Consider the following 27452-nt stretch of genomic DNA (forward strand, 5'->3'; position numbering starts at 1 on the left):
TTTAAGTCAGTTTTTTCTATGTTTTGCTGTAGTGTGTCAGTTGTAAATATCAGTTTACATTAACAAACATTCTTTTTGCCATCAATTGTAATAATCCAGCGAGATTTTGGCTGACAGCAGCCAGTGCTCCTCACAGAGAGATCTGATCTCATCATCATCAGTCTGTCTGAGATTACATGAAGAAACCGAACAAACTGAGACAGACTCAGTCCAGAAGAACTGTGGCAACGTCTCCAAGATGATTGAAGAAATCTTCCTGCCAAAGCTACAGTAGGCTACTGTGAAAAGTGTTAGGCACTTGAGTAAAAATGATGAGATTTTCTTTATCAATTAACTTCTGTTAACTAAATCAAATCAACATCTGGCGTGAGCATCCTTTGCCTTTACAACAGCTTTTGCCACCACTGTGTTATAAGAGAGAGAGAGAGAGAGAGAGAGAGAGAGAGAGAGTTATATATATCCGTTTATTCCTTAAAGTCTTAGACTGAATGCTCGCACTGACGACTCCAAATGTTTAATAGCGCGCGAATGCGATCTGCGTTTAAGCGTCGGTTTGCCTCGACGATCTCTCCAGCAGCTGACTGATGGTTTCTGGTGACTAGCCACCGGGGGACGCCATAGCCCTTCCTCTGCTCGTGGGGTAGAGCTCGCGGAGTTGAGAGGGGTTTGATAGTTTGCCGTGACGTCAGCGGGTAGATCTGGGGTCCGCGCTGCGCGTCTCTGGATCAAACTCAGTGGCGCAGCAGCAGGATATTTACCACACTCTACCACACTCGCTCACAGCATCTCACCTGCCTTCACCTGCTGGACTTTAAACGCTGCTATGCATCTGTGTGCTGTTCTGCTGTTTCTCCTCGCCAGGGTCTGTGCGGAAAGTCTGGAGGGGCCAACAGGTAAGACACGAGTGTTTGAGAGACTTTGATTACACGGAGCCGTACGGTCCACATCAGTCCACACACACACACACACACACACACACACACACACACACACACACACACACACACACACACACACACACACCCTGTCCCGGGAATCACAGAAGAGACAAATCAGATTTAGGATGAAGCTACTCTGATCTGAATAAATGAGGTGGAAAGTTGAAATAAGTTTTTCATAGACATTTCATGGACATTTAATAATTTTTTATATTATGGATCTTAATCTCTCTTGTTCAGATAATAACGTGAAGACTGATGTTAAATTATGACAGATATGTGTATGGTAAATCAATGTGTCGGTGGCTTTAGAAGTTCAAATATCAACTTGGCAGTTTGGATATGAAGCTATATTTCAGAAATGCTCAATGCATCAGTCAATATATATAAATGGTTAATAAAAGATTTTTTTAACAATTTAAGAATGTAAATTGTTATCATTTATAGGCTAGTCGCCTCATGTTGTTCCAAAACCTTATCAACTTTCTTCTGTGGAATGCAAAAGGAGATGTCAGGCGGTTTCAGAGACTCAGTCACTATTCATTTTCATTGTATAGATACAAATTGCAGTGAAAGTGAATGGTGACTGAGACTGTCAGCCACTAACATTCTGCCTAACATCTTCTTTGTTACTCAAGAGGAAGAAAGAAAGAAGGCATTGAACAACATGACTATGGAAAAAGAAGAAGAAGAAGAAAAAATATAATATTTATTTGTAACTGTTTTAAGAAATTATAAGTTGATTAGTCAGCTAATCAAAAAAGTAATAAAAAAACTGAAATTTATGGGGATTATAAAATATAAATCAATATATTCTTTGTTGATACAGTTTTGTCCATGTTGTGGAATGAACTTGACTCGCTGTTAGATGATCCATCATCTATTTACTGTTCATGAATTCATGTCTGTTGTAGATCCAATCTAATATTTCATTTCAGTTGAGACTCGGTGAGTAAAAGAATATGAAGAGGTATGTCCTGAGGATCAGCTTCTGTCAGACTCCTGTATATCACCTCCGTACTTAACATTTTCTGCTTGTTTCAAGTCTTTCATGTCATCAGATATCATTGCTGTAGCTGCTCTGGCTTTGCTTGGCAGGTCGTGTTGGTTTGAGGAAGCATTTTTGAGCTCCTGCATCGGTTTCAACGCTGTACCCAGCAAATAAATGTGTGAAGACTGTCAAACTGCAAAAAATCAGTCCATCCATTGATTGTTCAAAACGCTTGTCCTATGTGGGATCATGAGGAACTGTTCTGAAACTATTTTGTTTCTGTCTCAATTAAGACATTGTGTTCAAAAAAAAGGATGGTGCAACATTTTATCTTACATGACGAAATAAATGTTTTAAGTGCATACTGTGCAGTATTAGTTGTTTACTATCTACATAGTTCTGTTCTGTCTATTTGGTGGCATTTACATTTTGTCAGAGTACATGTTGGGCTATTAACTGATGGATTTCGGGAAGCTTACTGCATGTTTTGTGATGTTTAAGTCGATTTTCCTGTGTCTTTGAAGCATCCTTCATACTGTCAGATTACAGCATCACACACAGTGGGGTGTGTGTGGGAGGTAATGAGACCTGAGTGCAAGTTCACTTCACTGACACACTGACAGCGTGCGTCTGTGTGTGCGCGTGCGTGTATGTGTGTGGCTGCGATTGGGGGCGAGGAAGGTTACAGAGGGTCTCTCACTGCAGTAATCCAAATTAAAGTGAGTGGGCATTTCACAAAATGTGTTCAAGGACACAGAATGGTTGCTCACTAGGCAGGCACTGCTAGGTTTTAAAGGAATAGTTCACCCCCCGAAATGGCAATTCTGTCCTTAAAATCAATCAGTCAGTCGCTAAAACTAGTCAATATGACTCTGTATTCCAAGTCTTATTAAGCCATTCAAAATAATCAATTATTCAATGATAATTTTCCACACCATTATAACTCTGAAATCTCATCCTTCATTCCACATGTTCAGAGATACGTGTCTTTTTGCATTGGTTTTCCAATGGCGTTTGGTGTCTTTGACATCAAAACTGGCGTGTTCTACTTTTAAAATGGGATGTGAATGAGATTTTAGAGATTCACCAGAGACAAGACTTTCTATAAACAACAACTTGGCTTGTTCCTCATCATGCTGACTTGGAATACATCAAACGAGTCGTCTTCAGAACGTTACCCCTTTAATTCAGCTGGAAAAAAACAACAGGAAAGGAGCTTGGAATGACATGAATGGGTTTTGAGCTAGTAAATCATGATAGATTTTTTTTTCTTTTCTTTCTTTTTGAGTGAACTGTTCTTTCGGAGTTCTTCCCTACCAAGCTCACTCACATATTTCTGCTTTGTGATGTAATACCAACTATTGCTCTTTATTTAACTGGCTTTTGACAGTTACAGTTGAAAACCACACAATTGGCCTTTAATTTATCAAACGAGTAAAATAGTTCTCTGCCGTATGCTGTTGTGTTTTGGCAACTTATAAGAAGGAAATACTTTCAGCTTTCCATTTGATGTTAATCACTGCTGCATCGTTAAACTTCCATCTCCTGATTAAGGCATAGCAATAAAAGGAAGGCTTTGTCTTAATAAATAGATGAATAAATTACTGTGTTGTTCAGTATTGAGTAATGAAATTTTCAACGAAAATTTTTATTGTGATTGCTGATTTCTGCAGTCAGAAATGTGCATAATGACCACTAAACTGCAATTGACTAGTGCTAGTTTTACTGTACACTCCTTTCTTCCCAAATAAACAAATTTAGTAACTCTTTACAATATGGTCTAACTAGTTAATGTGTTATCAAACATTAACGGTGAGCAAAACATTTGTTACAGTAATAAGTAATCTTGGGTAAGGTAAAAAATACATCATAGTTTGTGTTAGCTCAGGCCCGTTCAGTAATATTAACAGATATGTTTTTAAATAAAATATTAGTAAATGTCGAAATTAACATTTATTAAGTATTTTTCATTGTTGGTTCATGTTAACTAATCTACTTGTCAAATGCTGATGAAACCATACTCTATCTGCACATTTAGCTGAAATGGGAGAAAATATTTTAACATGAAAAAAAGTACACAAGTCAGCTTTAATCCCAGAGAACCTACAAAACCAGGTTATAGTTTTTGCATGACACTAAGTTGTATTCAAAGTGCCAGGAGACATTAGAGCGAGAGAGTCATGGGTAGAAAGAGTGAATTGAACTAGAACAGTGTCCTGAAATCCCAGCAGCCCACCAGAGTCAGCAGAAAAGAGCAAGAGTAGGTGGTTGATATTATAAAGGAGGGCAGCAGAGGGCAATCGCTGGGCTATTCATTCTCTCAAACGCTTTCACACTGTACAGCGTCCATACTGTCTTCAGAGGCTTTGAAGACATCGCGCTCACATTTTTTTAGTTTGTTGCTCACATTCTATTACTAGAATGACTGTGTTGAAAAAGAATCTTCGTTCGGACAGTGTTTTCAATATTTGGTGTATCTACATCAGTTAACATAAATATAGCAATTAAGTAAAATATTTACAAAATACAAAATTTAAGTTACAATATATTTCAATTTCAAATGCTGTTCTTTTGGACTTTGTAGTCATCATATAATCCTGAAAAAAAATGTGTCATGGTTTCCACAAAAATATTGAGCAGCTCAACTGTTTTCAGCATTGATAATAATCCGAAAAATATTTCTTGAGCAGCAAATCATCATATTAGAGTTATTTACGAAGGATCATGTGACACTGAAGACTTTGGCACTGTGGGCAGGTGCTAAAGTCCTGCAACAAAATGAAATCAGCATCTCCATAAAGCTTGTCAGCAGATGGAAGCATAAAGTGCTCCAAAATCCCCTGGTAGATGGCTGCATTGACCTTGCACTTGATAAAACACAATGGAGCAACACCAGCAGATGTCACGGCATCCTAAATCATCACTGACTTCACAAACCTCACACTGGACTTTGGATTCTGTGCCTCTCCAGTCTTCCTCCAGACTCCAGACGTAGATTTCCAAATGATATTCTAAATTTACTTGCATCTGAAAAGAGGACTGTGGGCCACTGAGCAACAGTCCAGTTCTTTTTCTCCTTACCCCAAGTGAAATGCTTTTGACATTTTCTTTCTGGTTCAGGAGTGACTTGGTTTTAGGAATGTGACAGCTGTAGCCCTATTCCTGAAGACGTCTGAGTGTGGTGACTCTTGATGCGCTGACTCCGGCTTCAGTCAACTCCTTGTGAAGCTCTCCCAAGTTCTTGAATCAGCTTTTCCTGACAGTCTTCCCAAGGCTGTTGTCATCCCTGTTGCTTGTGCACCTTTACTTACCACACTTTTTCCTTCAACTGAACTTTCTGAATATATTTTTATTACAGCACTCTGTCTTCGGGACAACTGTCAAGTCAGTAGTTTTTCTCATAATTGTGGTTGCATGTTCTAAACTAACCCAAGAGGTACCCAGTATTTATACTCAAAATTAATCAAAATAATCAATCTCAAAATGGAATATTCAAATTTTTTAAGGTACTGAATTCTTAATTTTAATTCTTAATTTTGAGTCGTAACCATCAGAATTAAAACAAAAAAACTCGAAATATTTCAGTTTGTGTGCAATGAATCTACAGTATAAAAAAGTTAGCTTTTTTAAAATTTGAATTACAAAAAAATAAGGACCTTTTCCATGATATTCCACTTTTTTGAGATGTGAATAATTAAATTTCATGTTTTTCTAGTCTCTTATTCTCAGTAAAGCTGCATTTATATATATGTATAAATCAGTGTTTAGATTGTTCTAATAAAATATCTTTAAACATGCATTTTCTGAGACTCAGAACATAAGAGAAATGTTTGTTTTTTTATTTATTCATAGCAAATGGAAAGAATAAAATCTTGTGATAAATGCTTAGTTTAAAGTCAAGATGCAGTCTGTTTTGATTCTAGTTGCCATTTTAGTTTCCCACCAGTTTCGCTGTGCTCTTGGAATGGTTGGTTAAATTGAGTGTGGTGTGACAGTGCTGCTGTGCTTGCATGTGGGAGTCTTGTCTTGTCATAACGTGTTGCTCCACATTCTGCGTGCTGATCGTCTTCACATGTGCAATCTGTGCGTCTCCTTCCTGTCCTGCATCTAAACAGACAGCCTTGAGACATATCACACCACTGCATCCCTGCACTGCTCACCTGCAAGACATCGTGGGTTAGCATGCAGGGCCTGTCAGCTCTGACCTACAGGTGCCGTCACTGCATTGTTGCCTCTGCCTCTCCCAGAAGCCATCAAGCCATTAGCACCCGCCCCTCAGCCTCATTCCTTCCTCAAAACTCCATCACCAGGGCAACACATTTTTTTCATGCAAAGGGAGCCTTTAATATCTCCAATTTTATTTTCTCTTAGCATACAGATGTCAAGAATGGAGGCGTCTGCAAATGGGGACAAAAGAAGAAAAGACTGACTATAGTGAACTCAGAATAGGTTAATTAACACTAAGCTGTAAAAACAGTGATGTGATTTACTGCTTAGTGTTAAGTAACCTATTCCCCGCTGGCGCAACACCCCATATGTAAAACAGTGTGCTAGTTTGTCATTAAGATGCTCTTTTAAAACATATATATATGTATATATATATATTTTTTTATAGATTTTATCTATTCTAAGTCGCTTTGAATGAAAGCGCCCATCTGCCAAATGATTATATAAATATTATTGTGGAACAGTTCAACTTTTTCACAGTTCGGTTTGTTTCACGGTTTTAGAGTCACTTTTTATATATTAGAGTATTTATACATATTATTAAGAATATTCTAACAACAAGCAACAGCAAATAAATACAATAGAGTAAAGATATAAATAAAATAAACTGACTTTCAGGTTTTTTTAGGTAGGTCTTGCATTAGTTTTTAGGTACAGAAATTGAATAAAGTAATCATATGTAAAACTGCATAGCTTTTTGTACTATAAATGAAAGATCATTCTTCATTAAAGTTACAAAAGCTTTTCAATCAAGAGCAGTGAGTGATTTCTTTGTTGCTGCTGTTCGATTAATATAAAGACTGTCACTTTAAGAGAATGCACTTTTTTTTTTTGCTGTTGTTGTAATGTCTGGGAATCCAGAATGCGCATGCATCAACAGAAACATATATTATCTGAACCTGTTTGTTTTACGTGTTATTTATAGTAAACCATATATTACAGATGCTTTGTCAGATTTAAGTTGAACAACGGTCCCAGCGCGTGCAGAACCGAGTGTGGTGAACTGAACGGTTTCCGGTTTTTTTTCAGTGAACCTTCCCATCCTTAGTAAATATAAAAGTAATTCTGACCGACCTGCTACCTTACTGGTGAACATGGCTGGGATTTTGCAGCAACTTGCTTCGTCTGTGGCCAGGGCTTTTCTCCTTTTCTATACATTCCCTCTCTGCTCCTCCTTTGCGTTTACGCTCATTTTTTTGCGCGAGCGATTTTCTAACATAAAGCCTCCCTCTGGATATAGCCAATTAGGCAGTGCTTCGATGATGTTTGGTCATGTGGTGGTGTCATTTTCACACCACGATTGCCTGATTTGTAGATTCATAAGTTCATCAATTAATTTGCAGTTGCATACATTACCAGCCTATTGCACGTCAGCCTGATCGACTGCACAGCGGCAGCCGGCAGGCCACAATGACCCGGAAATGTCCCGGTGCTCCCGATGGCCAGTCCGCCCCTGTTAAAGATATTTTATAAGAAAATGCAGTTCATTAACCATCCCGCTTCATTTGCAATATGGACATGAATGACACCTCAAATCATGCAGATGGTGGACAAAAGGTATCTTACTTCAACAGACCAAGGATCTTTGCTTGGCACCCTGAAAAAGGATTACTGGACTTAAGCCTGTAAGTAATCACATAGAACCCACTAAAAAAAAACATCTTAGCAACTGTATACCAGTGCCCTAGCAACCACCCAAAATACCCTCAGAAACCACATAGCAACGTGTTCATAACCATTCAAAATTCCTAAGCAACAACTTGCAACCACCAATAACGCCCTAAAAACAACCATAAAACCCACATAACATTCTAAAACACAGTGACCTGGAAACCATAGCAAAGTGCTAAAACACTCAACACATCTTCAGCTTCATAACAGAGCCATAGCAACCATCCAGAACCCCATACCAACATGCTCATAATCATTCAAAATTTCTTACCAACACCCTAAAAAACACTAGTAAAATGTAAAAAAAAAAAAAAAAAACTCAACACATCTTAACAACTGCTAGTCAGTGCCCTGGCAACCACCCAGAACACCCTAGCAACCACATTATGTAACAATGTGCTTATCCACTCAAAACTGCATAGCATTGCTATAACAACACAGCAATGTGCTCATAAATACTCAAAATACCTACCAAAATACCCGCAATCACTAACAACACCCTAAAATCCACTTGGTGACACACTACAAACACTCAGAATACTTTAGCGACTGTATAACATGACTTGGCAACCACATAAAAATATGCTAAAACACTATAACAACTCTAAAGTAGTGCCACCTAAAACCCCCTAGCAACCACATCATGTAGCAATGCTCTTCACAACTGAAAATACCTTTGCAAGTGCATAGCAGTGCCCTACCAACCATCCAGAACACCACAGGAATCGCATATGCTCATAACTACTCAAAATACCTTCATAACTATTTGCAACCAGCACCCTAAGAGCCACCAGCATCAAACACTTAAAGCACCTTAACAACCTCATAACATTCCCTGAAAACCACCAAGAACACCATAACAACCATATAACAACTTGCTAAATACTTAGCAACGGCTTATCATTTCCCTAGCAACCTCAAAGTGTAGCAATATGCTGTAGTACTCAAAATACCTTAAAAACAGAGCAGAACACGACACCTTGGCAAACAAATAGCAACCCCTCAGCCACACAACACACACAACCCACACAACTACTGTATATAATCTCACTTTAATCTTGCTGGCAAATTTGCTATCGTGGCAACATGGTGTCACAGCCACGCCATCATCTTCACTCGCTCCACCCTCTCGTTCACTCTTCCCTGAATTCTAAATCACCCTCACCTGGCCATCTCATCATCTCATACCCTTTATAAACCACTCTCACTCACCAGTCATCGTCTGGCCTCGTCAATACCACTGACAACAGACTCACCCGCGCTACTCACCTCAAGAGAAAACCACTTACCTTCAGAAGCCTTCATTCCCGTTCGTCAGCCGTCAGCCTACCGTCCTCCTTCTGAGAACCTTCCCGCACTCTTCCTCCAGCTCCTAAACCAGAGACTTGGGTTACCTCTCAGTTAAGTCACAGTGAACGTTATCATCTACTTCATTACTCACCTTTGCATCCCGGTTCTGCTGCACTTGTAAAAATAAATCTCATTTCAACTCACCACCTGTCTGCCTCTTGTGATTACCTGACAGAAGGCCAGACCGATCACAATGCAAGCTGCATCAGAACCCGAGGATCCGCCGCAGCGGGACACATTCGCTGAACTAGTTCAAGCCGTCAGTCAAGCCATACTAAAAAATCCTCCTGTCATCGCTACTGACCGCCAAGATCCTCACTCACCTTCACTTCCGCAAACACCCGCTGCTTCGGTAGCTGCCTCTGCTAGTCCCATGGCCCGACCAGCGACATACTCAGGCGAGGCGGAGAACTGCAGCGGCTTCCTACTCCAGGTTTCTCTATATTTCGAGATGCAACTGCATCATTTTTATAATGACTCTGCCCGTATTGCTTTCATTATATCTCTGTTATCTGGCCGCGCTCTTCAATGGGCCGAATCTATATGGAACGCTAACTCACCCATAACCCAGTCTCTTTCCAGCTTCCTTCAACATTTCAAAGTGGTTTTCGGTGTGTCCGCTGAAGAACTCTCCATTCATGACCAGCTCTTCAATCTTCAACAAGGATCATCCTCGGTATGTGACTGTGCTCTCCGATTCCGCACCCTGGCGGCCTCTAGTGGCTGGAATGAGACCGCTTTAATGACAGTGTTTCGACACGGCTTAAATTCGAAAATCCGGCAATTATTGTTTGTTTATGATGACACTATGGGTCTCGAGAATCTCATCCAAAAAACTATCCAAGTCTCTCAACGTCTCACAGCCTGTGGTCATACACCATCAGCCGCTGCCAGTTCTCCGCTCCCAGCACCCTCTCTCGCTCCTCCAGCACCAGAGCCCATGCAAGTCGACTCCTATCATCTCTCCACCGTTGAACGGCAAAGAAGGATTCAGAATCACCTGTGCTTATATTGCGCTTCTGATCAACATCTCCTCAGTGGCTGCCCTGTGCGTCCTTCGCGCACTGCGGAAAGCACCATTCAAGTCCCTCCTAAAATTGAAACTCTCAATCGTACTATGGTCTTACTCCTAACCCCTCGTCTTTGTGTCTCAGCGCAAGCCCTACTCGACTCCGGTGCCGAAGGGAACTTCATCTCCTCTCAACTACTCGAAAAATTGAACCTTCGAAAACTCAAAACTCACCAAGATCTCCGAGTACAAACCAGCCAAGGCAAACCCCTGGGTCGAGGAAGGATTCGTCACTTTTCCCCAACTATCACTCTTCAGATTGGATGTCTTCATACTGAAAGGATATCGTTTATGGTGCTGGAGGAGTCAACTGCCGAGCTCATCCTGGGACGCCCCTGGATGGTTCAACATCAACCCACCATCAACTGGAGGTCCGGAGAGATCTTATGCTGGGGTGAATATTGCTTTTCCAACTGCTTGTCTTCAATTAAGAAACCTTCACCTCCCTCTTCATCTAAGATTGAGCGCTCGTTCCGAGTTAGTTCGACCACCGTCGAGAGTCCCGAAACTCAACAGTCTGTAGTGATTCCCTCTGAGTATGGGGCGTTCCAGGATGCATTCAGTAAGCAACTTGCAACCAAACTACCACCTCATCGGCCATGGGACTGTGCTATCGACCTACTACCTGGAGCCACCTTACCTAAAGGACGCGTTTACCCTCTGTCCATCCCGGAGCAGAAGGCCATGGAGGAGTATGTGGAGGAGGCCCTCAGTCAACAGTTCATTCGGACCTCAACCTCCCCTGCCGCTTCAAGCTTTTTCTTCGTGGGTAAAAAGGACGGAGGCTTGCGGCCGTGCATCGACTACAGACATCTCAATTCTCAAACCATCAAGTACAGCTACCCCCTTCCTCTGGTTCCAGCAGCCTTGGAACAGCTGCGTGGAGCTCAAATCTTCACCAAGTTAGACCTTCGTTCAGCCTACAACCTCATTCGCTTTAGGCGGGGTGACGAATGGAAGACCGTGTTCGTCACCCCCTCCGGCAATTTGAGTACCTCGTCATGCCCTTCGGACTATCCAACGCCCCAGCAGTCTTCCAGGGATACATGAACGAGGTCTTCAGGAACTACCTCAACAGGTTCGTCATAGTATATAATGACGGCATTCTAATCTACTCCTCTTCACTCTCTGAACACCGCAAACATGTCATCCAAGTCCTAGAAAAACTGAGAGAACACCAACTGTATCTGAAGCTGGAGAAGTGTGAGTTCCATATTCCATCCGTACAGTTCTTGGGCTACATCATTGACCAACACGGGGTACAAATGGACCAGAGGAAGGTGGAAACCATTCACAACTGGCCTCAGCCCACTTCGGTAAAGGAACTTCAGCGCTTTTTAGGATTTGCCAATTTCTACCGGAGATTCATCAAGGGTTTCAGTCTCATCACTAATCCATTAACTTCCTCTCTGAAAGGCCGGCCGAAGTCTCTGTCCTTGTCATCTGAGGCCATCCAAGCATTCCACGACCTCAAAGATGCGTTCGCCACAGCCCCTGTACTGGTACATCCCAACCCCGATCTTCCATTTATCGTTGAAGTCGACGCTTCATCCACTGGAGTTGGTGCTGTATTATCTCAGCGGCAGGGTGAGCCTCCTAAACTCCATCCATGTGCCTTCTTTTCCAAAAAACTGTCCCCGGCGGAGCGGAACTATGATGCCGGTAACCGGGAACTTCTGGCTATCAAATTAGCACTGGAAGAATGGAGACACTGGCTGGAGGGAGCTAATCATCAATTCGAAGTCATAACCGACCATAGAAATCTGGAATATCTGAGAGGAGCTAGAAGGTTGAACCCTCGTCAGGCCCGTTGGGCACTCTTCTTCACCCGATTCGATTTCCGGGTCACCTATCGTCCCGGTAGCAATAATTCCAAGGCTAACGCATTATCTCCTATTCATCAAGCATCCTCTGATGAAAACCCTCCTGAACCTATCCTCCCTCCAGCCATCTGCCTCAACCCCATCTTATGGGACATTGATGACCAAATCGGCCAAGCTAACAATCTTCAACCTGCTCCGCCGGGAGGTCCAGAAGGCCTCATCTTCGTATCACCTCAACTCCGTACCAGCCTTCTGGACTCAGCACACTCTACCCCGGGCTCTGGACATCCAGGTAGTAGGCGTACCCTCTCGCTCCTCCTTCAACGGTACTGGTGGCCATCCATCTCCCAGGACGTCTCACGTTACATCAAGGGATGCTCAGTCTGCGCCGTTACCAATACTCCCAGAAGACTACCGGAGGGTAAACTCGTTCCTCTACCCATTCCTCAGCGTCCGTGGTCCCATCTTGGGATAGACTTCATGACAGATCTCCCTCGTTCCAACGGAAACACTTGTGTGTTCGTCGTAGTAGACCGGTTTTCCAAGTCATGCAAGCTGATACCATTGCCCGGATTACCTACCGCATTCGAAGCAGCCGAAGCTCTCTTCACTTTCGTCTTCCAAAACTTCGGCATCCCTGAAGAGATTGTCTCAGATCGTGGACCACAGTTCGTCTCTCGGGTATGGAAAGCCTTCTTCAAACTCCTCGGAGTCACGGTAAACCTTTCCTCTGGATATCACCCTCAGACTAACGGCCAGACTGAGTGGAAGATCCAGGAGATTGGATGGTACCTCCGATCCTATTGCCACCAGTACCAAGACAGCTGGAACCAGTTCCTCCCCTGGGCCGAGTATGCCCAGAATTCCCTCCGCCAGAGCACCACTGGACTCACACCTTTCCAATGTGTTCTAGGTTACCAACCTCCTCTCTTCCCTTGGTCTGGTGAACCGTCTGAAGTTCCTGCTGTCGACTACTGGTTCCATCAAAGCGAGAGGGTATGGGACTCAGCTCATGAACACCTTCACCAGGCAGTGCGGAGACACAAGAGACAAGCCGACCGTCGTAGAACCGAACCCCCTCAATACCATCCCGGGCAGAAGGTATGGCTCTCGACGCGGGACATACGTCTCCGCCTGCCCTGCAGAAAGCTGAGTCCTCGATACATCGGACCATTCACTGTGCAGAGGCAGCTCAATGACGTCACCTATCGTCTCAACCTTCCTCCTGAGTATAAAATTGCACCATCATTCCATGTATCCTTACTCAAACCTCACACTGAACCTGTCACTCCTCCCTCCTCAGGTCCTGCCCCGGCGGATGAACCTCCTCCTCCCATTCCTGTTGAAGAGGAGGCCATCTACAGAGTCCGTAACATCCTAGACTCTCGGCGACGAGGTCCCCGGTTGGAATACCTGGTCGACTGGGAGGACTATGGACGGGAGGAGCGCTCCTGGGTTCATCAAGATGACATCCTTGATCCTACTTTACTCACCCAGTTCCATTCTGACCATCCGGACCGTCCTGCACCTAGAGGTCGCGGGAGACCTCGTCGCCGTACTCGTCCCTCTTCTCAGTCGTCAAGAGCCGCCTCGGGAGGGGGAGGGGGGGGTACTGTCACAGCCACGCCATCATCTTCACTCGCTCCACCCTCTCGTTCACTCTCCCCTGAATTCTAATCACCCTCACCTGGCCATCTCATCATCTCATACCCTTTATAAACCACTCTCACTCACCAGTCATCGTCTGGCCTCGTCAATACCACTGACAACAGACTCACCCGCGCTACTCACCTCAAGAGAAAACCACTTACCTTCAGAAGCCTTCATTCCCGTTCGTCAGCCGTCAGCCTACCGTCCTCCTTCTGAGAACCTTCCCGCACTCTTCCTCCAGCTCCTAAACCAGAGACTTGGGTTACCTCTCAGTTAAGTCACAGTGAACGTTATCATCTACTTCATTACTCACCTTTGCATCCCGGTTCTGCTGCACTTGTAAAAATAAATCTCATTTCAACTCACCACCTGTCTGCCTCTTGTGATTACCTGACACATGGAAAGTATGAGAGTACAAGACTGTGAGACTCCCAAAACTGCAGAAGACACTGGCACCCTCAGTGCCCCCTTACACACATCCATAAAACACACACACACACACACACACACACACACACACTGGAGAACACACAAAACTCACCTCTCATGTTCTTCAGAGATGCTGATGGTTCTTCCTAGTTTGGCAAGCACTGCTTTACCGCACTGCTGTCCAAAGAATTGTCTAACCAAATAAAGGATTCATTCACCCAAAAGAGAGATAGGTTTATCATCATTATCATCACTCACTTCCATTGTAGATAAAACAGGTGTGTGAACATGCAGCAGACAGTTTTGTACTTTCATATGAATTTGAAGAAACACACTATTTTGGAATGCAGACAATCAACCACTTAGTATGGATACCTATCATGTGAAGAATTGGTATTATTTATTCACCCGTCTGTACCTTGACATGAAGTCAGAGGGGAAGGTGACTTTGTCAAGTGTGCCAGCATACTGTAACACCTGGGGTAACAGCTGTTTCTTTTTCCCACTGGCAACCCCTACAACAGACAGTAAAGTGGGCACCATCACCCACTATTCAAGGGCAAGTAGAGACCAGATCCATATGGAAACTACACACTTTCTGTGCTGATATGAAGCAGAATCTCATGGATTTCAACATGAAGTCAAATACTGTAGTGCTGCGAGTACTACATTCTAATTGGCAGCTGAAAGCATCATCAGATTAACCAAAGTATTTAATTAATGAACACACAAGGGACAGAAAATGTGGAGAATGTTGTAAATGCAAATTAACTTTTTTTAATGCAGAAACATGCGGAGCTTGATTCTTCTACCTATTCCTTCATGCTTTGAAATTACAAATGGAAGCCAGAAGACAACAAGTGCAATGCTGAAAAGGGGCGGAGCTACATAAGGTCTATACACATAGAGACATTGAGAAGATCAAAGACTCAACCCTCCTTTCATGACCCTGTGACCTCACACACCTCCTCTTCATGTCTGAGGCTTTCGTTGAGGATAGTCGGTGTGTCACAGATGTTGTTATGACTGGAGACACTATGAGTGAAACTAGGACAATAGCAGTGTCAGATAATCACTTCAGAGCTATGAAAGTATCAGAGATTGGTTTCCCAATGTATAATTATAGTATTTATAATGATGTATATATTGGATTACAATAAAGTAGTTGCAATAAAACCTGAAAAAAGGAAAGTATGTCAAGGCGAACTTTGAATGTGTTTAAAAAGATAAATGAGACTTTTTGTCTCACAGTTCTGACTTTTTTCTCAGAATTGTGAGATATAAACTTTCAATTGTGAATTATAAAGTCAGAACTGAGTGATATAAGCTCGCAATTCTAAGAAATGATATAGCAATTCTGAGAAATAAAGTCAGATTTGTGACTTTATATCATGCAATTCTGACTTTATAATTTGCTGATGCAAGATTTATATCAATTCTGATATAAAAAGTCGTAAAGTTATGCAGGTAATTTAATGGCAAATAGATTTGCATACGCAGGGTAAGAGCTGTGGAAGTGTACATACAACTGTAGTGTAAATAGTGTAAAAAAGTGTAAATTAAATTTGCTTTTTTGGAAAAAAAACAAACTGTTGCAAATGTCTAAATGACTTGTGCAGCTAGGGCAAAAAGGTTCCGAAGTAAACCAATATGTACAGCTCCATCTTTCTTTTCTCTGCGCTTTTGGCACAATTCTCTCACTAACTGAGTTTTGCAAGCATGAGGGAGAGGGCGGGTCCATTACCTTCTTGTAGCCAATCACATGAGGCTCTGACTGACTCTTCATTAACTCTTATCTGATTGGTTCAATAAACACATCATATGCCAAAACATTCATCTTCATTTAGTTCTGGATCGTTCTCGCTGCCAGAATGGCCAGAAGAAAGCAGATCATATTTATTTTGCTTTAGCATGAAGCTGCAGTTTCACAATACTTGAATTACACTTATGAGTAACAGTAAAATGGTGAAAAAACTTTTTTCTTACGCTTGTAACGTGATTTACACCTTTACAAAGCTTATCATATAAAGCTATTAATAAAACAATAGCACACCTCTCCTCACCAAGCCACATAGCTATTCAGTTACTGTATTTCTTTGCAGTTTCTTCTGACTACTATAGAGGAATAATTGACCTTTTCTGAGATACTTACTGTTACTATTGCCAAAGTGATGTTGGAAGCCAAGGTGAATCCAAATGGATTGTCTCATTTAAAGAGAAGGCTGGTTTGATTTCACATAAGCTCACACTTGCTTCTTAACTGCTGATGAGGTGCAAATGTTTGAAGGATGTTTTGGAGCATTTGGTGTTCTCACTGGAAGCACTCTGTCAATTTTATGTGACCTTGTGTAGTTTTGAGCGACGTGTTGTGATGATGCAGTCCCGGTTTCAGTGTTCAGAAGAGTACAGATACAGGAAGACGAGGAATTGGGAACGTTATGGCAAAGAAAGAATGAAAATGGAATATTTGAGAAATCCTGCCACTTCGGATGCTTTCTGGCTCTATTTTTATACCACAGAGGTCGTTAACAAGTGCAAAAACAAAGGTTTTGTTCAGTAATAACATCTTTCCCATGGGTCTGGCAGGCCTGGTTGCTGCAGAGATGATGTGATGGCAGTGGGCCGAACCTAGAATGAACTTCGATGTTCAGCCTTTTTGTTCCAGATAAGTCTTCAGCATTCCCATCTGAAATAACCCTTCTTCGTACCCTCCCACATCACGCACTCTTTTATTGTTTCAATCCCCAGACAACCCATTATTACATGCAGAGGCGGAAAGTGGGTTATGTTTTGGAACCGAAATCTGCATTCTCTCGATCTCTCGCACTCTCTCCGTTGTCCATTACTCCCTCATTCATGCGTAGCAAGAAAAAAAAAAAGACAAAGCCACTTCTTAATTAAGGCCGCCAATCATTTGGAAGAGAGATTTGGGAACAGAAACAGTTCCACATGGTGTCCTAATCACACTAGGCAAATCTCTATTGTCAGCACCAGATCCTGGGACAATGGAAGTCATGGTCTATCACCGTTTAATTGGGGACACATATTAGGGTTAGCATAAGAGCAATATATTTTTTGCTTTCTATCACTAGCTGTCTCACTCTCATTCAATAGGTGGAGAGAGAGACAGATGCAAAGAATCAAGCTTCTTAACCCATTCTGACACCAATCTGCTCGTCTTTTCGCCTGTAAACCAAAGGATGTCAAGTAAAACTCTAGAGTCTTGCATGTTTAATTAATAATCCATTGGAGAAGGGTTAGAGAATGACAGCACAAGAGAGACACAGGAAGTGAGAGGAGATAATATCACAAGCTGCATTGTGTCTTGGTTCATGCAATCAAACTCAAGGATTAGTGACATGTAACAAAAAGAAAGAAAAAGTAGGCCTCAAATCGGTGGGCAAATGTGGGATTTCTGGAACAATCTGTGTTGAATCATTACTTGAGATCTCTCAAATATTTTCATTGATTCCTTATCATATGGCCTCTTTAATGTCCATTAAAAGGTTAATATAGTAAACAGATGCAAGGTTTATTAAATGAATACATATGCCCAATAGACATAAATGGACTTAACTGCTGTTCTGTTAGAATTTTGAACAAATCTGTTCCAACTTCCAACTTATTTCTGGGATTACATTTTTGGCAAAAACACATCAGTGTATACCTGCAGCATTTGATGCCTCCAATGGTTAAAAATGAGATCTCTGAGTCATAGAGATGGAGTTATGTTCAAATGAAACCTACGCCACTGAGTCACTGTATTTGCCAAAGTTTGCCAAGTTAGAAGCGTCAAGTGTTTGAAAGATTTTCAATGTTTACTTTCAAAGTTTGTTTAAAATAAACCAGATATCATTGAGGCCAAAGAGTGTATTCTGATTTTTCTCTCAATGGAGTGGACATATGCACACATTTTATACTAATTTGTGTGGTATAGTCTATACATCGGTTCATGGAGACTGCTGCCCCATTATTTGAATGTCCTACCACATTTTTTGGTCTAGAATTTTCATATCAAAAGATTTACTCACCATCAAAAGTCACATAAATAGCTTGACTGCGGAGTGTCTTTTTATATGCCAGTCTACCTGTCTGTGTGGGTGGTTCTTGGCCAGGATAATCTGGACATTTTATAATCCACTTTCAAAATCATGTCAGAATTTTTGTATTTATGAGATGAGCGCACATGAGTGGAGTCAATGTACCAGTATAAAACTTGGATTTCCTTTGAACTCTGACTTTTTGTGTTGAGGGCGTATCAGTTGAAGAATCTCAGTAGTTGATGACAGACTGGGAAACAATACTTCTGACACCTCTATATGCCAACTGCTCTCAGATCAGAGCAAAAGCTCAACATCTACCAACGCACTAGCAAAAACACTATGAGATCTTAGAATAAACCAACAGCATCAAAGAATACATTTGATTCTCTGAGGCTGATGAGCCAGTCTCACGTCTGTCAGAACAGATGCCTTCATCTTAACACTCATTTTTGTTCGAAGTTGATAATTTACACAGATTGTGGCTCATGGTGTAAAAAGTAGCAGTTGTGTGAGAGACATCTAAATGTGGCTATGTGAAAAGAATTCACAAAGAGCGTGTTTTTTGCATTGAAAACATGAGAGATGGACAGTGGAATGGAGTAAAAATGCACATGAGATGCTTTTTTTTTTTTTTTTTTTTGAAAGTTGAAATACAGAGTTCTGAAATGAAACTCTAATGGTGCAGTCCGAAAGGTCTAACTCAATCTGACATAATGACATCATTATCACATGACACAGCTGTGTGGGCAACGGTCAAACACGTCCACCTAGTGTGTGTTTATATAGGAAAAACAAAAATAATATTATAGTGAAATGAAGAAAACAACTGTGGACGGACCACAGTAACACTAATCCTACTCTTACTATTTGCTGGGGGCCAAATGGTGATGTTTTGTGGGTTGTTTATGGTATGCAGTCGTTAGTACCTACCAAAAGTGGTGCAAGGAAGGACAAGTGGTGAAGCTACATCAGGGTCATGGGCACCCAAGGGAGACCGGTCAGAATCCTATGATGACCCCTGTTTCACTGCCTACAATGGGAATGTCAGTGTCAGAACTGGACTGTGGAGCAATGGGGTTGCACGTTCTGAAAAGTCACATTTTCTTTTAGTTCAGGTGGAAGGCTGTGTGCACAGTGTTGTTTAGCTGGAGAAGTGATGGCAGCAGGACACACTATGGGAAGAATGTGGGCTGACAAAGGAAGTATTATGCTCTGGGCAATGTTCTGCTAGAAAACTTTGGATCCTGGATGTACCAGCTACTTAAATAATGTCGCAGACCATGTACACAAATTCACGGCAGTGGCCTCTTTCAGCATTATACTGTAATGCACCCTGACACCTGAAAAGATAAAAAAAATAATTCAGAATCAAAAAGTTCAATTTGTTGCCGTGGCTTCCAAATCCACCAGATCTCAAATCATGCACTGTAAAAAATTGTCCTGTAAATTAACGGTAATATACTGGCAGCAGGGTTTCCAGCAGTAAACCGTAATTTTACAGTTTTATTACCGTTTTCTGAATTACTGCTTTTTTGTAAATTAACGGTAATATACTGGCAGCAGGGTTTCCAGCAGTGTACTGTAATTTTACAGTTTTCTGAATTACAGCTTTTCTGTAAATTAACGGTAATATACTGGCAGCAGGGTTTCCAGCAGTGTACCGTAATTTTACAGTTTTCTGAATTACGTTTTTTTTTTTAATTAACAGTAATATACTGGCAGCAGGGTTTCCAGCAGTGTACCGTAATTTTACAGTATCATTACTGTATTCTAGTTTTTTCTTTTTTTTAAACCGTAGAACTGGCATTTTTGCCAATCATTAACTTTATTAAAAATATCTGTATTTTAACAAATTCACAAACTGGCATTTCATGTATACAGAAAAGTGGCAGCAAATACACAGAAAAGAGAAGACCAAGGGGGTATTTCTTATAGCACACTATTTATTTAAGTGCCCAACCAATAATTCAAATGCTTTCTCAAAAAAAAAGCAATCTAAAATGGAAGAATCAGTCTTTGTATGTATTAGAGAAAGATAAGATGAAGAGAAAAGAAAATTAACCATAGCATTACAAAACAGACAATGTGCAAAATGAACCCTGCAAAAGTCTGTAGACATATTTAAACTAATTTAAGTTGACCATATAAAACACAAAACAAGCAGCCATTTAAGGTGTAGCTGTGTGCTATGAGTATGACAATGCATGGGCATGGGCTTGGAGTGTACGTTCCCCTAAAAACAGCCTTTAAGAAATGGCAAACAACTTCTGAACAAGAATCTTATTTTGGTGTAATAAAAGTCAAAACCTGGCAAGGATTTGTAGAACAGTCCAAGAACGTTTCAAAAACATAAAACTGTCACCAACTCTGATGCAAGTGTAGCCAGGGAGGGGTGTAGTCTGAAACATAAACATTGAGAAAAATCCTTTTTAAGTTAAAATATCATCAGCAGAATTTCAAAAGAACATGGCAAAAAACATATATATAATACTACACAAACATTTCAGAAACTTAGGACCCTACGATTTCCACGATGTGAAAAACATGGAGGCAATCACGGAATCGGGTCATGAAAACAGAATTAGGCAAATAATGTGGATTGTCACAGAATTTGTCACATTTTTGATGAATACAATAAAATAGAGTTGTACACTAACTGAAATCGCGATGTGGATTAGTGTGTTAATTAATAAAATAAAATGTTAGAAGTTGTACTTATAATTTTTTGTAAAGTTATCCAAAGGCTTAATTAGCTAATTAAAAAAAGGAACACTAGATTAATAAAAAAATAGAATAAATCAATAATAATCATATTTGAATGTGTCATATAATTCATAATAGAATGTGTCATTTTCAAAGTAATATAATAATACAAATAAGAATTATAGTATTATAAATAATAATAATAATCATTAAAAATGATGTTTAAGGAATAATTACACAATTGTTCTTCCATGTTTGAATAAAAATGGAATTTGAGAAACGTATTTCCTAAAAATAAATTACTGATAAATTGTTAAACTGAATCAGTTTCAGGATTTCAGTTAATTGGATATGCTATTTGATTTCTAAAATGTATTTTAACCATTAAGATGTAATTTGAAAAAATTAAAACAAAACAAAACAAAAAAAATTATAAAACATATTTACTTAATTTCTTCATGAACGTTAAGTTAAATATTTTAAGTAAATTTAACCTGAGAATGACAGGTGAGTTGTACTTTATATTAGAGCAGTCAAATTTACTTAAAATATATTTGTGCAAATTCTTTACTTTTCGCAAAGTAAATCTTATTAAATTTTTTTCTGTGTAGAGCACTCGCATACAATTTTTAATTATTCATATAAGTGGAAAATGCTTCTTTTCTTTTTTTAATTGCTAATTGTATAATTTCTTCTTATCAGTTCAAGATTTATTGTAAATAGGCCTGTCACAATTGGTCGATGTAATCAACTGTGGCGATGCTGATAATTAGTCGACATCATTATTTTTACCTTTTAAATTTCATTTTTACTCTTAGACTAAAATAACAACCATTGTTTCCACACTACTAGTATGACAAGTACTTAATTTGTAAATTGCGGAATAAAGTGGGGTGTTAGAGGACGGAGAGGTAACGGTGCATTTGAGCAACATTAGTGGACCAACTTAACTGATTAACAGCTTGCATCAGTTGCTTTAATAGTGTGCATGTACTCTAAAAAAAAAAATAAAGTTTTTGTGTAACCCAGCACCCGGGACATGACAGTCGCAACAACATAGGGGTTGTAATGAGTGCGGACTGTTTCCTCTTCAGAGTAGTTCTCAGTGCCGCTGACGACTTGCATTTTTTTTTGGGTCAAATATAGGTTTGTGGATATTTTATCTATAAAACCGTTTCTTTGCTGTAAATTATTTTATTTTATGCAATGCAAACTACAGGGACGCGACGTTAGTAACCAAAATTTTTCGACTGACTACTTTTAAAAGTTGATTTTTTTTTTGTTAAACAAGTTTAAATGTAAGAAATATTTTATGTGTTTAAACGGTTAAATAAGTTGTATTAAGAACTGTATTTAATGAAAATGTATGTGTAACTTCACTTGCCTAGATGAAATCCCATTTGAAGTCCATTAGATTTTTTAGTAGAGAGGTAACCTTTGGATTGACTGTAGTAGACTTCTTATTCACCACCTTCCCCGTCTTCTTGGAGACTACCTTGCCTCTGCAGGTCTTTGAGCCTCTTTCTGGGTTTATTCCAAAGAATCATCTAAGGAAAGTTGCATTACACATTACCGAAGTGTATAATAACCATTTTTCAAAATTCTAATTAATTAATTTGGTTTAGAATTTAGATTAATTTGGTAAAACTTTATAATAAGTATAAAGTAATAAAGCACTTATAAATCATTTGCAAACTATCTATCTATCTATCTATCTATCTATCTATCTATCTATCTATCTATCTATATCTATATATATATATATATATATATATATATATATATATATATATATAATCTGTCACTAGTTTGCAAATAATTTATTACTACTGTATACTTATTATAAAGTGTTACAATAGATTCTAAGAGTGTTAAAAACATACGCAAAGAGGAAAACACTTACCTTTCTTACGTGCAACAAGCCGCCTCTTGATACTGCAGGTTGAAGATGTAGTACACAGCAAACACTGTTGCAACTGCAGTCAAAAATGTTGACTGGACACTCACAAAAAAAAAAAAAAAGCAATATTAACAATCGTGCACAACAGCAATGTTACAATTTTATTTCTAAAACATCAGTAAATGTCTCTTCATCATGTGTAATGACACACTAACCCAGCAAAATCAGATGAGGATTGGCAGGTAGATTGAGTGTCTTCTCAATATCAGATGCAGATGCTGCAACCTGTAGAGTACACACAATACACAAATAAGAATATTACATAATATAATGTGGTGAAGTGGAAAGAATTAAATACTTACATCTGCATGTGAAACCAGTCCGTCTTCATGTTCCTGGAAGTGGGACATTAACGTTAGAATCATAATGTACCATATATATGTTCTCATCCTGGGACATCCTTCAACTTTTCATTCAAAACACTAAAAAATTTTCTGTCTACTGCTCTCTCCTCTTCCTCTCTCTCTCTCTCTCTCACACACACACACACACACACTCTCTCTCTCTCTCTCACACACAAAACTGTATTTGAGGCTGAGGAACAAGTTAGAATGTAAGTTAAGTGAATGAAGTAATGTTTGCTCTGTGATATAGAGATTTGTGCCAATAAATCCAGTGCAAAATCTGTGATTAAAATGTGCTCACATACAAAGCCCACTTAATAAACAATAAGTTAGAATATATTTAGATTACACTCCAAATTGATTTAGATACGACTTAAATTGAAATTCGCGCAAATATTCCACTAAAACTAATCTGTCACTCCCAAAAAACAAACGTCTCTCACCATAACGTTACTCCATCCATCGATCAAGTCAAGTGCTCATGCAAAAGGCGGTGAGTTTATGCTTCCTAGGTAAAATTAAGTTTACAGGCCTATTTTCGATTTCCCTATAACGTATATTAGGTTAATATATAAGTTACCAACTTTAAACACACCTAACTTAGCAACAAGAATGCAAATAAAGCAAATCCTCCATTTTAAACCACACTGGGTTGGCGCCAATGCAAAATGTAAATATAACTGTGCAAATAAGTGTTTCAGAAAATCAAGCAAACACACTTACTTCAGATTCTCGTTATCTGCTATCTGTAATCGAGATTAAATTTGAGATAAAATCCGTTTACTATGTTATATTCACTGAGACTGATGATGCTTTTCTCTGGTATCAGACGCTAACCGTTGCTCCCCTCCCCCACCGATCACGTGCTCATCTTCTACTGTTGCCGAATATATTAAACTCATATTCAATGAAATAATCAGCGAACGCAAGTATTTTATATTTAACTCTTTACAAGTTTAACATTTACAGGATTTTACACCAGGAAAGAAAAAAACAACAACGATGCAATTAGCTGCAAGAATCTCTCCTTCACAAACACACATATACACACACTTAACTTTCAAGAGAAATTTGTAAATTATGCTAGTTCACCGTCTTGGCAAGATTTGTCAAAGGTAAATTAAAATATTGTGCCCACATTCAAAAAACGCTACAATTTAAGATAAACATTTATTCAGACTTTGATCTGCTTACCTGTAAATGAGCGTCAATTTGAGATGAAATCCATAAAATTTTGACTGAAACCATGCTCCTCCATGCGTCAGCTAGCCTTTGGTTCCCCCTCTCCCACCGATCACGTGTGTATTTACGGTAAGACACCGTAATTTTAGAAAACAGTTCAGTACTGTATATTTACGCTGTTAATATGCTGTAAATTTACAGAATTTTTTTACAGTGTGCCTTTGTTCGTTCATGCCTCAGCACATTTTGGCTGCTCAAGAGAGACTACATATTAGGCGGGTTGTTTTAATGTTGTGATTTCTGCGTTTGTAAAAGGTAATTGTTCAGTAATGCTTTTAGGTCATTATATATAAAAGTACACATTCTTGAATACAGAAAGACATACATTTTCAACATAGTTAATCAATATTTCATAACACCGATATTTAAATCATAAGCTATAAAACAATCAGAACAATTCTATCATTAATGTAGGTTCTTTAGCTTAAATCATGTTAAAATTAACTCATTTAAAAAACAAAAAACAAAAAAAACCTGTCTCTGTTAACTTGCAGGCTAGGCTTTAATATTGTTGAGTGATATAATTTCTCACACTAATTTTAATGACTGCTTTGTCTCCTCCTCCTTTTAAAGTGACCATGAAATCAAAATTGACTATTTTTATCAAGGGTGTTGATTTGCTTTTGACATTGGTGGGGACATACTGTAACAGCAGAACCGCCTCAGACTGCAGTTTCATGTCATATAAAGTTTTTACAATTATAATAATAATTATTATTATTATATTATGTTATGTTTGACAGAATAATTACACAATTTAGATTTAAAGGGTTTCTCCACCCCCACATTTTTTTTTTGTCATTTATTGGTTACCTTCAAGTCGTTCCAAACCCGTAAAAGCTTTGTTCGTCTTTAAAACACAATTTAAAATATTTTGGATGAAAACTGGGAGACTTGTGACTGTCCCATTGACTGCCAAGTAAATTACACTGTCAAGGTCCAATAAAAGATGAAAGAAATCATCAAAATAGTCCATCTGCCATCAGTGGTTCAATATGAATTTAACGAAGAGACTAGGATACTTTTTGTATTCAAGGAACATAACTCAAACTGCGTATGCTGTACTGTGTCAGCCATACCACACGAATAAGTGTTAATAAACATAGAAAACATATCCACAAACAGAGTATCAGTAAGACGTTATTTATATTTTCTTTGCATACAAAAAGTATTTTCATCGCTTCATAAAATTCATATTGAACCACTGATGGAAGATGGACTATTTTGACAATGTCTTTCATCCTTTTCTGGGCCTTGACAGTGTCATGGCTAACACATCATTTTCACGCTTCATTTTATTTTAATTTTAATCAGATTAGACTGACGAAGATTCTTAAAGAAAACTCTACTGTTGCTTTAGTAACGAACACAACTTTAATGCGCATTGTGCAAACAGTGCGCTCTTATTTCAGTGTTGTTTTCTATTTTGTAGATATTTCAACTTAGAGTTTGCTTTGTGCTTTCAGTTTAACAACATAAAGTTAAAGATGTCTGTGATGACTCAGGGCACTGTTCCAAATCCTGCCACACCAGAGAGTGCCACTCACATATATTTGCCCCAAATTATACATAATGATTTCATCCTATGCTGGAAGATTGTGTATTGTGCATCTATCAACACAACGTTTGTTTTACTATGGCTTGAATTTAAGTCTGTATGATTTATATAGAGAGTTATACTAATATATATTGTGCTTTCTCTTTCTGTTTGCTCTGTTTTGACAAACACTGCAATTCAAAGTCATCAACATAATTTTGTCAATTTGTGAAGTGAACTTTTATGATAACTGTTTTGGACTGCAATCTTGAACTAGGTGCAATACCTGTGAGTTGTCCTAGATACTGTGCTTCTGTGATTCAACTCAAATTGTGAAACTTGTGTATTAAATAAATTCAGTGCACACAGACTGAAGTAGTTTAAGTCTTTGGATCTTTTTATTGTGATGATTTAAGCTCACATTAAACAAAAAAACCACCAATTCACTATCCCAACAAATTAGAATACTTTATAAGGCCTTTAAAAAAACATTTTTAGTGAATTGTTAGCCTTCTGGAAAATATGTTCATTTATTGTACATGTACTCAGTACTTGGTAGGGGGTCCTTTTTCCTTAATTACTGCCTCAATTCAGCGAGGCATGGAGGTGATCAGTTTGTGGCACTGCTGAGGTGGTATGGAAGCCCAGGTTTCTTTGACAGTGGCCTTTAGCTCATATGCATTTTTTTGGTCTCTTGTTTATCATTTTCCTCTTGACAGTACCCCATTGAATCTCTCTGGGGTTCAGGTCTGGTGAGATTGTTGGCCAGTCAAGCACACCAACACCATGGTCGTTTAACAACCTTTTGGTGCTTTTGGCAGTGTGGCAGGTGTCAAATCCGGCTGAAAAATGAAATCAGCATCTTCAAAAAGCTGGTCAGCGAAAGGAAGCATGAAGTGCTCCAAAATTTATTGGTAAACGGGTGCAGTGACTTTGGTTTTCAAAAAACACAATGGACCAACACCAGAAGATGACATTGCACCCCAAATCATCACAGACTGAAAACTTAACACTGGACTTCAAGCAACTTGGGCTATGAGCTTATCCACCCTTCCTCCAGACTGTAGAACCTTGGTTTCTAAATTAAATATAAAACTTGCTCTCATCTGAAAAGAGGACTTTGGACCACTGGGAAACAGTCCAGTTCTTCTTCTCCTTAGCCCAGGTAAGACGCCTCTGAAGTTGTCGGTGGTTCAGGAGTGGCTTAACAAGAGGAATACGACAACTGTAGCCAAATTCCTTGACACGTCTGTATGCCTTGACCCCAGCCTCAGTGCATTCCTTGTGAAGTTCACTGAAATTCTTGAATCGATTTTGCTTGACAATCCTCCATAAGGCTGTGGTTCTCTCTGTTGGTTGTGCATCTTTTTCTTCCACACTTTTTCCTTCCACTCGACTTTCTGTTAACATGATTGGATACAGCACTCTGTGAACAGCCAGCTTCTTTGGCAATGAATGTTTGTGGCTTACTTTCC

The 27452-nt window shown here is 39.5% G+C and overlaps 1 protein-coding gene across 10 annotated transcripts in view; it reads left to right on the forward strand.

Moving 5' to 3' along the window:
• The first annotated feature begins 509 nt into the window (after window positions 1-509).
• Window positions 510-27452, forward strand: part of LOC132104528 (receptor-type tyrosine-protein phosphatase U-like) — a 281009-nt gene continuing 254066 nt past the window's right edge. For 8 of the 10 annotated variants that reach the window (XM_059510070.1, XM_059510071.1, XM_059510074.1 and 5 more), the window contains exon 1: window positions 511-893. In XM_059510070.1, coding sequence (XP_059366053.1) covers window positions 824-893 — 70 coding nt within the window. In that variant the 5' untranslated portion in view covers window positions 511-823. Of the gene's footprint in view, window positions 894-27452 lie in introns of all 10 variants that reach the window. The other 2 variants (XM_059510078.1, XM_059510079.1) reach the window with 1 other exon arrangement.

This window comes from Carassius carassius, chromosome 25, assembly GCF_963082965.1.
Source record: "Carassius carassius chromosome 25, fCarCar2.1, whole genome shotgun sequence".
Taxonomy (NCBI): Eukaryota; Metazoa; Chordata; class Actinopteri; order Cypriniformes; family Cyprinidae; genus Carassius; species Carassius carassius.